A 15,618-nucleotide genomic window follows, 5' to 3' on the forward strand; every position below is an offset into this window, starting at 1 on the left:
TTTAGAAGATAAATAATAACCCCGCATGTTGTGACCGATTAAGCAAAAGGAGAGCACGTTCGCGAGTGTTGGGCCCGCGCGTGTAAAACAATGCCGATGATGTTTAAATAAAGGCGTCACGCCTGTAATGTTTAACGAATGAGTCGAATCGTGTTGACTAAAGGTGTTCCCAAACTCACGCGCCGTCTTTCCGGGGTTTGCCAATTTGCTCCCCATTCAAATACAAATTAACTCGTTTCTTTCAACGCTGAACGCACACGATGATTGTTAAACACGTCCCACTGGACACCGCTAAGCAACTAACGTTGCCTGCGTCATGTAGAACACGTGCACACAAAGATAAAGATCACCCTGTATAGCCTGTAACATACTGTTCGGGCAAGTGAGACTACGAAGGCCGGCACGGCACACGAGGGGGTGAGTGGGCCAGCACCACGCCCGACCACCTTTGTCTTCCCAATGGCGATGTGTTTTTTTCACACCGCGACCAGGTACTCATTTGAGGCTGAGTCGACCTAGGGGAGGCACAGGACCGGTTAGGATAATCGTCACTACTGGGCGTTGACCGTGAGCGGGAATCGAACCCGTGTCGCCGGGGTTCGGAGCGCAACGTAGCGCTGAAGCGCTCCACTTACGCACACACCGACATGTCCCAGCTGACTTCGAGTCGGCTCGATTCACGCCGACAGCGTGTTCATTTGCTTAAAGAGTCACGTGGGACGTGCTGAACGATCGACGGCCTAAAGGCAGATGAAAGAGACCGACAGAGGCCCGTTATGCTCCCTCTGCAATTTAAAATTGGACGAGCTGTTGTGCGCATCTGGAAATCAAGAAAAAGTTTTGGCACACCATGTTGCAGAAACTGGTTTCCGTTAAGGTTTATATAATAATTTCATCATCATTAGATATGGTCAATCCACTGCTGTATGAAGACCTCCCCCCCCACGCCCCAAGCAATCATTCAACATCCTGGGATGTAATAATCCACACATCGCACCTGGATACGAGCTGATAATTAATGTAAGGCGTGTTCATTCACATCAGATCGTGAAACAATACGCTAAAGTACAGCGTATTTCATTTGTACAAGAAAAACGTAAGCCAATTCCACTTAAATGCACTTGTAAAATTGTTTCATCCACATATGTACATTTACCGTGAAAATATACTTGCAATGGAAACATAACCTGTGGCTTTTAAGATAAATGCTTGGATTGCAGCAAATACGATTCAATACTTGCATTACAATGTTTATCTTGCAGGTAATTGATATCCACCAGTAATCTCTAATAATGCACGCCGGATAATTTGATTAAAAACTCGATACGAATCACTTCAGTCTTCACGTGCCTACTGTCACTGAGACAGGCTGCCGCGCACGATAGCTGTTTTGAATTTAACACATTCCTGCTGCGGAGGGAGCTGGTAGGAACGTTGGGTTGCTCGGTCAATGGCCAGGGTCAACGGCGGCGTGGTGTATTCCGCAAATATGCCCGACTGTGAGGGCGGGCACAAGCCGGCGTGAATAGGTTAAACGTTGAGTTTTATAAGGGCACCATGGGGTGACCAGCCCCTCCCCACCCAGCCCCACCCCTCACACCCCCACCCAGCCCCTCCACACCTTCCCCCTCCTCCCCACCCTCCCCACCCAGCCCCTCCCCACCCAGCCCCACCCTCCCCATCCTCCCCACCCAGCCCCTCCCCACCCAGCCCCACCCCTCCCAACCCCCACCCAGCCGCACCCTCTCCACCCAGCCCCACCGCTCCCATTGTTGGATGCACGACGGACGGACGGACACAATAATCCCCTGTGGGCTGGTGTAACCAGGAGGTTCCTACCAGTAAGATGTGCGTAGCATTGGTTATTTTAAATCGAAGCATCGACAGCAACTGCAGTTTATCGTCACGTGGCTTTCCGAGCTGCCGGGCGCTGTCCACGGTACCGACGCGTAAACTCCGCACAGAGCGCAAACAAGAGAGGCGCCTCTCATTGTCATCACAGCAGTTCATTTTCCTCATCCATTGTTCGTTCGGCTTCCTTCCCCAAACACGTGGAATGAATGTGAATGTGTAAACAACAGCTAAAGTCGCACCTGACGCGCCACGTGACCCACGTTGCACCGTTGTCATACCGCGTCACCTGCCTCGAAGACAAATGCACTCTTTCGGACAGCTATCGTCGTCGCTACATTTAAAAAAACAGATTCAGCATATCACTAGCTTTAAAGTGTTTTTTTTTACTTTTATTGATTTCAAACACAGGTGCGGTGACACTACGACGTATTGCTACAAAACCACACGAAAAAACAGAGCTAGAACAAAATAATGTAAGACAACAGTTTTTTTTTAAAGCTAACAGAATAACTTATGTTCATCCTGACAGTATATTGTGCTTAACTTAAACGTATTGCTCATACACGTCAACCGATTTAGCTCATGTAAGATTGCTCGGGGTTAAAATGCACCAACAGTAGTACACTCAGTTAAAAAAACATAAACCACTGGCCTTGTGGCTTAGATAGGCACCAGCACTGCCCATGCATTAGCGTGGATACATGTGGGGGGTGGGGGGGCAGCAACACTGTGGGATGCGTGTGACGTCATTAAACAGATGTTCACGGTGACGTCATTAAACAGATGTTCACGGTGACGTTACCACCGCACCCTTGCCCGTGCGGTGCGTCGTGATGACATCACCATGCCGTCGTTCGGCAATGTGAGGGTGCCGTCATCGTGACGGAGCAATAGGCAGTGGCTTCAGGGTCGATGACGTCACGCCTGAACATCACCTTTAAATATAAATCAATGGGGAACGCATCTTCCGGAGGATTCTACCGATGAGCGCGTGTATCACTCTTCGGGAAGATCTTGGTTCCCAATGGTCAGTATTTGACGTAATTTTTCTCAATTTCTGGGTCAAGATCTTGTGAATTGGGAAAGGCAGCAATTTCATGTGAATGTACTTGAGATACAGAGCTTGAGTGAAGGCCACTAATCACATTATATGTATGGATAATAGGCTTCACTTACATTCATTTCCAGTTTGATGAAGAATAAAGTTTAAACACCACTACATGGGTCCTTATGACACAAAGACACGTTTCAATACAGCTACATGGGGAGTTAGACACAGTACGTGTGCATAAGGTACTGAATCAACAATAAATATATTCTTAAAAATCCACTCTCTTTGGTGTATTTCAAGCAAATGCTTGCTCTGAAAACTGACCGATGAAATCAGTAGAGTTCGCATCATTTAAGATGGAGCATTGCTACAACAGCAATCAAACTTTTCTCATTTAGAAATATCAATTTCTTTACCGCAACCAATGTTTCTGGAGGAATAGAAAATACTCTCCGTTTGAAATGTGTGGAAAAAGTGGCACGAGCTGCTCACAAACTCGTGCGTTGGAGATTGCGTCCGTCAGAAATACAGAAACATTTCCATCTTCCTATAAGCGGTGGACGTAGAAATGTAGTAATTTTAGCTGCTGGCAAGTTGACTTTATCTTTAGACAGGCCAGAGTAACTTCGGATTACCAAATTAACACGCTGACCGACAGGATGCAATCACATTTGACGCTTGATGCCTGTGTCTCGCTTGATGTCGTTCATCGTTGGCTGTCCATTCTGGTAATGTCCGCTCATCTGAGCATTGCGGTCGCTGGGTACACTCGCAGCACTGCACCAGCGCGGAAAAAAGGCAGGACCACAGAGATGCACGCATTTATTACACACGAGGTACTCTCAGGAATCGTTACACTCCAGCGATACTGCTTAAAACCTAGATTTCGTATTGAACACTTGGGAGCCTACCCTATGATTGCGCTACACCTCTGAATGAACAGTGACTGTTTAAACAAATCACAGCCAGCCCCTCCACTCTATTTTACATTCTCCTCCACACTCTCTGATGAAGGCCAGTCGGCTGAAATGGTGAAATATATTTTATTCTGAGCAACCAAGGCCTTATTCTGTCAGAGGGCCTGGTCAACCTTTACTCAGCTGGAAGTCATCCTTTATCTTCTGCTGGAACTCCCTAACGCAATGAAGATGTAAAAAAAAATATCGCAATTAATCCATCTGTCAGTAGGTGTCTCTAGTGAGAAAATAAGGATCAAACGAATCGCCCCATCGATCATTTTTGGCCACTCACTCGTTGAGGTCACGCTTTCTCAAAATACAAACACTGCATGTTGAAAAGGGATGGAACGTTTTTACTTGTTCACGTGCTGCTCGTCCTCGTCCCAATTTCATGTTCCCGGGCTATAACGCGAATAATCTTCACATCACAAACATCTTTCTGTGAATAAACGCATCACGAAATGAACTCCCAGAAAAACCTCCGAGAGCGGCAACGGTCGGCCGCGCGCTCACCCCTGGGACACGGGCTGCACCGTCGACGACGACACGCTCCGAGCGATGGTCTTCGCAGCGGACGACAGACCGTCCCAGATGGTGGAGAGGCCTGCCATGGGAGGGAGGGGGGTGAGGAAGAAAGCAAAGGACGCTCACCGAGCACGGGGAAGGGTGGAATCTCCCAAAGACACGCCCCGGCGCCCACGCGCACACACACACACACACACGTCCGTCTGGCTTGCAGCTGTGCTATGGTGCTGCCGATGCGAGAGCAGGTGGGCCGATTGTCGTTGACTGCCTGCCAGCCCCCACGCATGCAGGAGCTGCCTCGCTAATGAACGCCTCGCGGCTCGTCAAGAGGTGCGCCGCCGCCTTCGGCCAGTGGCCAAGAGCAGGAGCGTCGCCAAGACGTGAATTTTTTTAAGTCGGTGCAATCAGTGGAACGTGCAACGCACGGTCACGTGTCGTTGAATTGCCGTCAATTTTACGTCGCTCTCCAATGAGTGGCAAGGGATGCTGCTGTGGTGCAATGGTGAGCACAATGTACTTGCAAACCTGTTGCCGCCGTTTTGATCTCACGGCAACGGCAGTGATAACAATGGGGCATCTCAAAATCTCCCTTCCTCTGTCCACCCAGCATTGTAAATGAGTTACACGGCAGTCAGTCGATTGGCAGGTCACGTGTGTACTTTCACCTCTTTCTGAGACCTCCGGACACTGTGGAACAATTGGCAAAATAACCTCAAGAGCAACGTTCTTCATTGCAAGGTCCAAGGGCCACTGGCGACCCCTGGCGGCCCCTGGTGGCCTTTAGTGCGGACCATGATGTGCAGCCCCCGACAAATACACAAGTGCGAAAACACGCCGATGATGTCTTATCGGTCGAAAGTGGCCCCCCATATGAAAATGAGCAAAACCACTGCTCTCCAAGGGCTCAGTAGATTTCTTTCTCGTGGAGGCCCTTCCACCAGCAGCACTGTGAGCAAGCAATTGCAGGCCTGCTCCTTTAGTTTTGGCTCCGGACGGGGCGTTCCGGCGTAGGTTTGGCACGACTCTCTGATCCATTCCTCCGATGGGGTGTGTGTAATTGAAATAAATTAATTGGCATGCCCTGCACGCTGTGCTTGTGGACGCCGCAACGCCGATTTAGCCGCTTCAAAGTGGATGTGGGGATTACAGTGGAGCACTCACAACGGAGCTTAACCATGCGGACCACCACACGGTTAAGCAGCAGCTGGAGATAAAAGCCCCGTGGAAGGCTATTAAATAGCAATAAAGGCAACACAATAAAGATAAATCACACACGGGACAATATAAAAAACAGGTAATTAATCGTCATTATTAACATAGTTAATGTGCAGAGTGTAAGAACAATCCTTTTAGAAATTATATACTCTAAGTGCTTGTTTTGTTCTGACAGTTAATGCAAAATTTGGAGAAAGTTCCATGGTTCATAATGCTGCATGAACCTGGCATAATGTCTCCCGTGCATTTCATTATTTCCTTCTCAGTTGCTTTTTAATGATAAACTGGATTCATAGTTCAGGAACTCGGAACGCACATGTGTTTTTTTTAACCATTACCTCATTTTAAATTCTCCAGTTGGCCTGAATTCAAGTTGAATGGGAACTACATTCAATTTAAAAAAATGAATGAGTTTCCATGGTTTTCAGTCACTCGAGTTATCGCGTGAGTTGGGCAGGTCTTTCACAGAAACACTTCCGAGTAAAAACATATTTTCTGAAAAGTTAAATGCCATATTAAATGAAAAATTGCGTGTTCCCACCAAATCTACAACATTGTTGATTGTGACACATTTGACGATGTTTTTTCCCACTCACTAAAAATTCTGACGTATGAAATGCAGGCCGGCACACAGAGTGAAATCTGCCCGGAAAATGTTGTCCGTAGCAAGAATTTGCGGTCTACTCCAGTTGACTAATAACATAGACACATGAGTACACACCCGGGTTCTGTGGGCTAATGCAAACGAGGTTATGGTCTTTAGCCTATTGATCACTGTTTATATTTTCTGCGTTTAAATGTTTGATCTTCTGCAACACCAATTATTACGGTTAAAGTTATGGTTCGTCACAGGGGTGCATTTTTATATAATTTTACCGTGTCTTCTTAACCTGCTATGTACTTCTCTGCTTTTATGACCCAGATATCTCTTGCAAAATACACAAGTGGTCTCACTGGGCTTTCATTCGTGCCTGTCTTATGCATGGCGTGATGACAATGTTTACACTGGTTCTCTAATGGAGAGATGAAATCTTCATCAGCACTCTTCGTCGGGTAGGTACTAGATGGAATGTTGGATTATTCCTTAATTTTTACTTGTGGGAGGTCATCAAGGTGCCTGGAGAAATGTCACGCACATGAGGAAACATCGCTCCCACTGTCCTGCTCTGAAGGAGTGCATGTCACAAACACGATCTCTCTGTGATCCGCCAACTCGGCTGGATTGCAGTCGGAGCATCACAGCCACCACTCTCTAAACGGCACTCATTCCTAACTTAGTGGGGTGCGTAATGATGCAACACGACAGCGATCTGAAGAATCACCATGATCCAGTGTTGCAATAAAATATATATCGTTTTTACCACCTTGTTTGTATTCTTTGTTCACGCCAACAACTCTGGCTCACGACCACCACCACGCGTGCGAGCCAAACGTTGGCACGAGTCAGCGATTAAAGAGTTGGCTCCTTTAGGTTTTTTTAAACAGCGAGACCCAGACAGTGACAATGAGAAGCCAGTAAAACAAACAACAAAAGGCAGCAGAGTGAGAGCTCCGGACAGTGAGAGAACGAGAGAGCGGAGGGCCGTGCCTTGTGCGCTGCTGGAGGCGACCATCTTGGCCCCGTGGAGGGTGCGGGCGCCGTCGCTGTCCGGCTGCTTGAGCGACTCGGGCATGATCTTCTCCCCGTAGCGCTTGAGGTGAGGTGCCATCTCCTTGCTCACCGAGCTCACCGCATCCACCACTCCTCCCACTGCGCGGCAGAGCGAGTCGCGGACTCATCCCCTCCATCCACCACACACACACGTTCTTGCCACAAATGAACCCACGGTAACCTCGCTCATCTCGTCAAGGAGCGTAAACCATCACGCGAACTCCGGTCATCCCCGCAGCAGCAGCAGCGGCGGCTTTTGGCTAGCCATCGAATAAAGACGGTCATCGCATCGCGGGCTTTCAAATGCGCTTCTGCGGCCGCCTGGAACATTTCTTTCACATGTTAGATGATGATTTTACAAATTCCTCATACTGCAGAGGAAAATGTTCATCATAAAGGAGTCAAATAAATATACTTAATTTTCACAGCTGGAACTTTGCCAAATTAAGTTAAAACCCAAACTTAACATATTTTTTAGTGCGAGTCATTGGCATACAGCAATTCGCACCCCCCGCGAGTCGATCGAATTCTCACGATTCGGGGGGGTCGCGACAATTCCTTTGCTCTATTTCGATGAATGCAGCTCCTCCAAGCGGCTGCAGAGATGTCCATACTCAGAGCGGGCACACTCGCACCCACCTAGGCTCTTGCCGACTTTCACCAAGGAGGGCTCGCGGTTCGGCCCCGTGTTCGCGCGGTGCGGTTCCGCCGCGGCGGGGGCCTGCGCCGGCGGAGCAGCGGCCGTGGGCCTGGCGTTGGCGCGAGCCTGGGGCGGCACTTGCGACTCCGCGGGGATGTGCTCCCTGACGGCCGTCGCGCCCTTGTTGAGCACCTTGCCCGTCGCCTCGGCGCCCCGCAGCAACCCGCGGCTGATCCACGACGCGCCTGGCGTGGTAGCGAGAGGATCAGGGGTGGGTGTGTCAGCAGGACTGGGCGAGTTCTGTGCGTGTCACTCAGAGTGGTGTGTGTGTGTGTGTGTAAGACAGGCGTGTGTCAGTAAGAGGGGTGTGTGTCAATCATAGCAAAATACACTAAACACTTGCGCCACAGCTCCACGCCTAGTTGTACGAACCGAGGTGTAAACAATTATTGAATGTCAGTCTGCAGTTAATGAATACCTGAAGGTGACCTGCTGTTGCAGACAAGATATTCCACACGCCTTTGCCTAAACCTGACATACTATATGTCTATAGTAGGACCTCACCATAATAGAGCAGAAGCTGGAAACAAGCACACCTCATATAAGCACGGCTCTGTTATAAGCAACAAATGCTTACATTACACTGGTAGGGGGGAGGCGAGGTACAACTTCTGTCACGAGCACATTACTTGGAATTAAGCACGGATTAAATCGTTCCAAGGTGGCGCGCTAATATGCAACTTTAACTGTATTCTCAATGTGTTTGTCACTTTAAAAAAGCCATGCCCTCCTCACGATACTTGCGCTCACACATTAAAACATCCCTTTGCATTCGCACAGCGTCAGGGGCATCGTGGTCTCTTCATCGGCATTTCTAAGTATCTGTTGGAAACCAGCATCTTGGCAGGGAACAAACCAGAGGACCCAGAAAAAAAATCCACACCACCACAGGAAGAACATACAAACTCGAAATATAAACATGTCAGCGTTGGGATCGAACCCACGACCTCCTGTCTGTATACTTGGCGAGGCAGTTAACATCTCGCCACGCGGCGCCCCATACTGCTGAAAACATAGCCCCCCCCCCCCCCCCCCCTTGAACATCCCTCATACCAGAGAGGATGCCGTGGGACATTTTTTCGCTCCATTCGGGCATCGGCTGGGGGGTGCCCTTCTCCGGGTCTGGCGCGGTTGCCTTGGGAACGTCGGCCGACTCCGCCTGGCCACCAGCGGCGCCATCCTCTGGAGCCTGCGGAAAGACGGCGAGCGCTTACTTGTATTTGTGCAACAATATCAATAACGGCCTCCCCGTCCCCCCATCATTGTCTCATCATGTAAAATATTTATTTTTACACGACCCATCGGAGCAGCACCGCATTCGTGGCGTGCATCTTATTAAGCAGCGCTCGTTTCACTGCAAGCAAACTTCTTCTTGGTTCTTTCGGTAAAGTCACGTAGAAGGGAAATAATAAAGTAATAAAAATAAAACATGATAAAATAATTCTCACGACGTTTCGGCCAAAACGCAAGCAGCCGTCCTCAGGTGAAGACCACGTCGTGAGAATTATTTAATGTAATATTTTTATTATTTTATTATTTCCCTTTTACGTGACTTTACCAAAAGAACCAAGAAGATGAATCCCTGCAGTCACGAAAGCTTTACATCTAAATGCAAGCAAACTCTCAACCTGTTTCGATATTCAGTGTGTCATCAGCAGAGTCAGGCTTGCTTGAACCAATCCTGATTAACTGCCAAATGTTCATAGGCAAGGGCCCTTTCTCTAACACATCGGTCCTAGTTCGACGCAAAACTATACGATACCTAAACCCGTTTTATATTTGTGCTGCGTGTGTGCCAACCCCTACCCATTACGTGGTATTGCTGCATGTTTTTTCAAATACATTTGCCAATTTTTTACAGAAATAGTCAAAAATAAATATTTTTTCACACGTTTTATACAGCGGTAAGCTTAGCTTTGAAAATAAATACACAGTAAAAGAACAGGTCAACTGCGCGAGATGACGATCGGCTTAAGTTAACCGAGGCTCGATTTAACCCAAAGGCGGGCGCTCCTCGCGGTGAGGTACCTGGCCCACTAAGCGACGCTCGCACCTGGACGCAGAACTGAGCCAGACGTCCCAAGTGCTCCTCAAAGAGACGGCGCTGCTCAGCGGGCAGCTCAGGGGAGAGGAGCACGCCAACGGTGGCGCCGGCCTCCCCCGAACACATGTCCGGAAACACGTAGATGCCCTGCGACGAGCGCAGCACCGGCGAGTAGCCCGGAACCAGCGGGTGGAGCCACCCAGACACCTGGGAAGGCGGAGGATGGAAGGAGCCGTAGGAGACGAGAGGGATATCAGCAAGTATTCAATTGAGAAAAAGATCAAATTGTCACCATGGCCAAAGCTGTTGATGCTACTACACCCCACGAATGCTTTCTACCTTCTAACAATTTATTTGAGATTTGAGATGGCTAGTGATGATCTATCCACTGCTGGATGAGTGCCGCCCCGTGACGTGTCGATCGTGGAGTCTGCTTGACCAGGCTTCAGCATGCTGGTCAGTGTGGGTTGATGAAGATTGGAAAGGACAGTAGAACAACAATGGCTCAGGGACAGGCCAATTTATCTCTTGCCACTGTTGTTAGCCATGGCTGTTATTCTACACCATCAGCCACGATCTCTCCACTGTTGGTATGAAAGTTTTCACAGCCGACGGGTTTCACCACACACCTGCAGGAAGGCCGGCGGGCGGCCGGGAGGGGCATCGGGCCCCTGGCTGTGGAAGGTGGCGATGCGCAGGAACCCCGGGTACGAGGGCGCGCTCACCAGCCCCGCCACGCTCACAAAGAAAATCTGTGCACCGTCGGCGATGAGGAACAGCTCGACCGCGTCCGGCCCCAGCACCTGCTGCACGGGTGCAACTTGCAGGCCGGAGGGCTTCTCCTGACACTGCGCGTAGCCCGGAGGCAGCAGTGGCAACTCCCCGTGCACCGTGCCCATGGACAGCGACGTGTGCCCTTCCACAGGCTGCAGGGTATACATCGGCGGGAGGTCTGTGCTTCCCGTAGCGACATAGCGAGGTAGAGCCGGCGGCAAGCGTTGGGACGACTGCGACGTGAGCGGTAAGCCTTGCGGAGGCGGCGGCTGTCCCGCCGGCTCGAACCAGACGCCTCCCGGAGGAAGAGGAGCTTTTTCGGGGAGGGCCGCGACTTGCGGGTAGAGGTGGCCGCAGTTGGGGTCGCCGCTCGATGCGGGTGGACCGCTTGGTAGGGGCGGAACGTGGAGCGCGGATGCAGCAAGCGGGGGCGCCGAGGGGACTATGGAGGTGGTTCTGGGCTCAAGCCGAGCCTCCAGGTCCTGCACGCGAGACTGCATGCCGAGCAGCGACTCCTGCATCTTGGCCTGCGTGCGGCGAGTCTCATCCCACCTGCAGAGTGGCGGAGGCAACGCGCGGCTTGTCAATCGTGTTTGACCGTACACTCGGAGTGCTGGACCAGTGCGCGTGGGTGAAGATGAGGGGGATGGCACTGGTTTACATATTTATCACTGCCAGATGTTTGTATCGGTCCAATCACTGTGAAATAACATTTCACAAGTAGAAAGTAAACAAGTGAACCGAACTTAAATCACCGTGAAAGCCTCTTTATACAGTGATTAGGGAATTACACTCTAAATGCCACTCCACAACTTTCACTTTCAGCTCAAATCTCAAGCTGCCACCTGACATGCTGTGACGAGGATGACATCGAGCTCGGGTCACCAACCGTGGCGGACAGAACAATTTCGGAGCGTGCCCTAGCGATGGCAAACGAGTCGTCACGGTAGTTGCATAATACTTGAAAAGCTTTGAAAGCGGCCCGATGAACCCGAAACGGAACACCTCCTTTGCGCGAGCGCGACCCACTTGGACCCGGTGCACTGCGGGCCGTCGCAGGGGATGGCCAGGGCGGCGTCGAGGTGACCGCGTGCCGAGCGGTAGAGCGCCAGAGCCTGGGCCGCATCGCCGCGCTCGTCGGCACGAACCGCCTGCAGGAGCAGGCCCTGCGCCTCGCGCTGCTTACACTTGACGAGCCGGCGGCGTGCACGCGGGGAGCTTGGGTATGTCTCCTGCTGCTGCTGCTGCTGCATGCTGATGCTGTTCCACCACGCACACAGACAGCGATGCCGTCAGTAGGGGGCACGGTGTCAAGGTACGAACTAGGTAAAGGTGCAACACCGCTAATTTCTTGCGTCAAAAAATCTGCCGGCTGTCTCGCCGGTGGGAACTCCCGGTGGGGCAGTTGAAACAATGATGCAGGTTTTTTTTAAAATCCGCCCCACCCCACTACCACCGCCTCCATCCATCCAGCAGTGTAAATGGGGAAAACACAATTTGTCGATCGGCAGGTGATGTTTGGAGAGGTAAAGTGTGAGCTCTCTCACTTCTTCCAGGATGTGTGGTCAGCGGGAGTGAGTCGAGCAAAATACCACGTACGTTTTGTGATGTGTCCAGTTTTGTAGAAATACCAAGCTTCACACACCACATCATCTCACTCTGTGTCTGCAACTTCCACTCAAATGTGTCACACAAATTATACAAATGTATGTCAGTGTTTTATATACAGTATTTAAAAAACCATAAGAATGTGTACTCTTTGGTTCTTTCGGAAAAGTCACGTAGGTATAAAAAATATAATTTAAAAAATCACGACGTTTCGGGCGCAACACAAGCGTCCGTCATCAATGTGAAAGAACCAAAGAGTATGGATTCCTGTAGTCACGAAAGCTTCAAATCAAGATTCACAAGAACGTATGTTCCCTGTTTTTCCTATTTATGTGGGTAAAGGTGCAGCCCTGCAATTACTTGCTGATAACACTGCTGGTGGAAGGGCCTCCCTAGAAGCGTAGTGTGGTTGGCATGGACTTTGACAAGGGAACAGATGCAAATCGCAGATGTTGATTGTATGTACAGTATGTGAAACTTCTTTCGCACCGTACATAGCCAACCGTGCTAATCGGAGGTGCAGGGGAAGGACAACAGATGACTGCGGTGTCAAAAGTATTATTTAGAAATGTTTAAAATATTTTCCATAAACTGTAAGGGTGCTATTAGCATTCATGAAAGCCACTGTTGCACTGATTACTGACATCAGTAGCCAGTGGAGTCAACTGAGTTGTGTTGCACAAAATAATCAGCAGATTGCCTTTATGTCAACAAACGTCGCACACCCGTAGATCTATGTGGCTTTGGAGAAATTGCATCATGGATTTTGTCCCCTGGACTTTGCAACTCTCCGTGTAGAGGTAGGGAACACGCAATCGTTTTTGTTTTATCATCACTAAGGCATTGTGCAATAGCTAAAGTATCACCTGACACCATTCCTACCAATCAAGGCCAGCTCACTGACATGCAACGCAGTAGCACTGTGTGCCCTGTCCAAGCATGGTGCAGCTACATTCATTGTTGTACTCTCCTTCTATGCTCCCACATATATGCTCCCTGCCTTTTCCAATCTGTACTGACCAGTGTGAAGTATGGATAATACCCTTCAGAGCCTGCACGATGTGGGAAGGCCCTCTTCCAGGAGTGGATTTACAAAGGGATGTAGATGCACATATATCTGACATGGAGAGACACGAAGAGGGACTTATTATGCGTTGAAATGGGGGACAGCATTATCTGTGTTAAAAGTTGTGGATAACGGTGTGGATAAACGTGGGCAAGAGGATGACTTTGGTACCACATCCGGGTTACTTCTCTTAGCCGTGATTTTGCACGAATAATGTAATGAATTATGTACCTCCTGCAGACAAATTTCAGGTCAATTGTGATCGGTGTTTTATCAGTGGGCAAGCCTTCTTAATAGGATTTAATTTAACCGCAAAAAATGGGGATAAGGAGAAACAAATAATATTAAGGTCCACAGGCGGGATAAAATAAATGTATTTTTTTTATCGAAATGTGTTATTACTTGCTTGGTAATTATAAAAGTGACTTTTAAACCACACCATTTACCAGAGTTATTCAACCCTATTTTGCGAAACGTCAATTATTTATTAAATACAAATACGTAACGCATAATTAGTTTTCTGTTTCCTTCCGAGGCGCCTGATGTTTGTTTCAGATGGTCAAGTGTTCACAGTATTGATCTGTGATCGAGAGGACTACCGTTATTAAAATATATATTTTTTAGTCTCAACGAGTTCACCGGATTTAAATCCTGTAAAGCATGATTTGAAGCTATCGTGACTGCAGGAATCCATACTTTTTGGTTCTTTCGGTAAAGTCACGTAGGTATTATTTTTCTACCTACGTGACTTTGTACTGTAAAGCATGTTTATGGGTGTATTCAACAACAGGTTACTTAAGATGATAACGAGCGTTTTTTTGTTCACTCTTCAGAAAATATTAATGCCAGCGCAGTGTGTTTATTATAGTTTGCATTCTTTATATAGACAAGACCAAAAAAAACCCTCCACATTCCCCACACAACTCCAAAGAAGGCCAACAATTCCCCAAAACATTGCCTTCAGCAGTGAGTGCTATTTTCAGAAGTGAATATTGTATGGGAATTGCAAAAAACAGCATGTGATGTTTCTCCCCACACAACACCCATCGAAGGCACGAGTCATACGACACGAAAGCTCACCCAAGAGCGGATCATCATTATCAGGGTTACAAATACCAGAACAAAGTACAACAGCGACCTCTAGCGGTGTAAATTCGTGCTGAGCCGAGTTTAAAAAAAAAACTTGGTCACACGGTCGTTTCTTTTACACCGAGCGCGCAAAATGAACACGCAAACAACAGATCCTGCCAAAGATTGACAACGTCCACGATCGGGGTTGGGGTGGGGGGGTGGACGAACAGACACAAGTACTCGACTTACAACCGAGACAGTGAGGATCACCCTCGGCCCGTGCGTAAACCATCACCCGAATCGCGAACCCTCCAACCGAGCTACGCACACGTTACGCGTTCAGCGAGAAGGACACGACGAGTTTACGTGGCATAACAAATGTGTCACGATGCTACGGACGCTTCAACGGACTGCGAAAATACGTATCCCGATTGTAGCACTCACCGTGGTTTGCTGAATCTTCAAGAGGTTCAGAGGCTGCGTGGAGCGGGGTGGGGGGCCAGCCCAGCCAAGCCAGATCGGTGGTGATGGTGGCGGGTTGGTTGGCGTTGTGGCTGCGAGTTCCGTAAACGTAATTGTCGATTGCCATTCGCGGTCACCTCGTGAGTGAATGACGCGTTCGGCGTTTCGCAACGGAGGAGGAGGTGGCAGTCGTGGTGGTGGTGGGGGGGGAGGGTGGCATTTAACTTTGAACGGCGTTGCTGAGTGACTATCTCTCTAGATTTGAAGCTTTCGTGACTACAAGGATTCATACTCTTAGGTTGTTTCGGTAAAGTCACGTAGGTAAAAATAAGTAATAATTATTATTTAAATTATTATTTATTTTTATTATTTCTTGTCACCTACGTGACTTTACCGAACAAACCTAAGAGTATGACTATCTCTCAATGGAGAACGTATGCACGTGTCCAGAATCAACGTGAAACGATCAGTGTTTATACCAACGGTGTGGTTGGTGGTGGTGGTGATGGTGACGACGAAGCTACTGCTGCGTTGGCAAGTGTGGGGCACACAAGCCGAAAACATAATTTGTCTCAAGAACACTGTCGTGGCCTTAAAAGAAGAAGGAAAAAAATGTAACGGGCGACGATTTTCGGGAA

At 48.9% G+C, this 15,618-nt stretch overlaps 1 protein-coding gene across 5 annotated transcripts; it reads right to left on the minus strand.

Moving 5' to 3' along the window:
• Window positions 1-2,221: 2,221 nt before the first annotated feature.
• Window positions 2,222-15,125, minus strand: LOC144724071 (spartin-like). Of its 5 annotated transcripts, XM_078602927.1 has the most exons (8): window positions 11,803-13,549; window positions 10,629-11,325; window positions 10,009-10,206; window positions 9,009-9,144; window positions 7,895-8,140; window positions 7,193-7,354; window positions 4,378-4,468; window positions 2,222-3,682 (listed from the first exon to the last, which is right to left on the minus strand). In XM_078602927.1, the coding sequence occupies exons 1-8, from the start codon at window positions 12,024-12,026 to the stop codon at window positions 3,571-3,573; spliced, it is 1,866 nt and encodes a 621-aa protein (XP_078459053.1). In that variant the 5' UTR covers window positions 12,027-13,549; the 3' UTR covers window positions 2,222-3,570. The 5 variants fall into 5 exon arrangements, with proteins under 5 accessions (XP_078459053.1, XP_078459052.1, XP_078459050.1 ...); XM_078602926.1 differs by lacking the exons at window positions 2,222-3,682; window positions 4,378-4,468 and adding an exon at window positions 14,963-15,125 and having other exon boundaries at window positions 4,475-7,354; window positions 11,803-12,033; XM_078602924.1 differs by lacking the exons at window positions 2,222-3,682; window positions 4,378-4,468 and adding an exon at window positions 14,963-15,125 and having other exon boundaries at window positions 4,475-7,354; window positions 11,803-13,498.
• Between the last annotated feature and the right edge of the window lie 493 nt (window positions 15,126-15,618).

Source organism: Lampetra planeri, chromosome 19, assembly GCF_965212315.1.
Source record: "Lampetra planeri chromosome 19, kcLamPlan1.2.h2, whole genome shotgun sequence".
In the NCBI taxonomy this organism is placed as follows: Eukaryota; Metazoa; Chordata; class Hyperoartia; order Petromyzontiformes; family Petromyzontidae; genus Lampetra; species Lampetra planeri.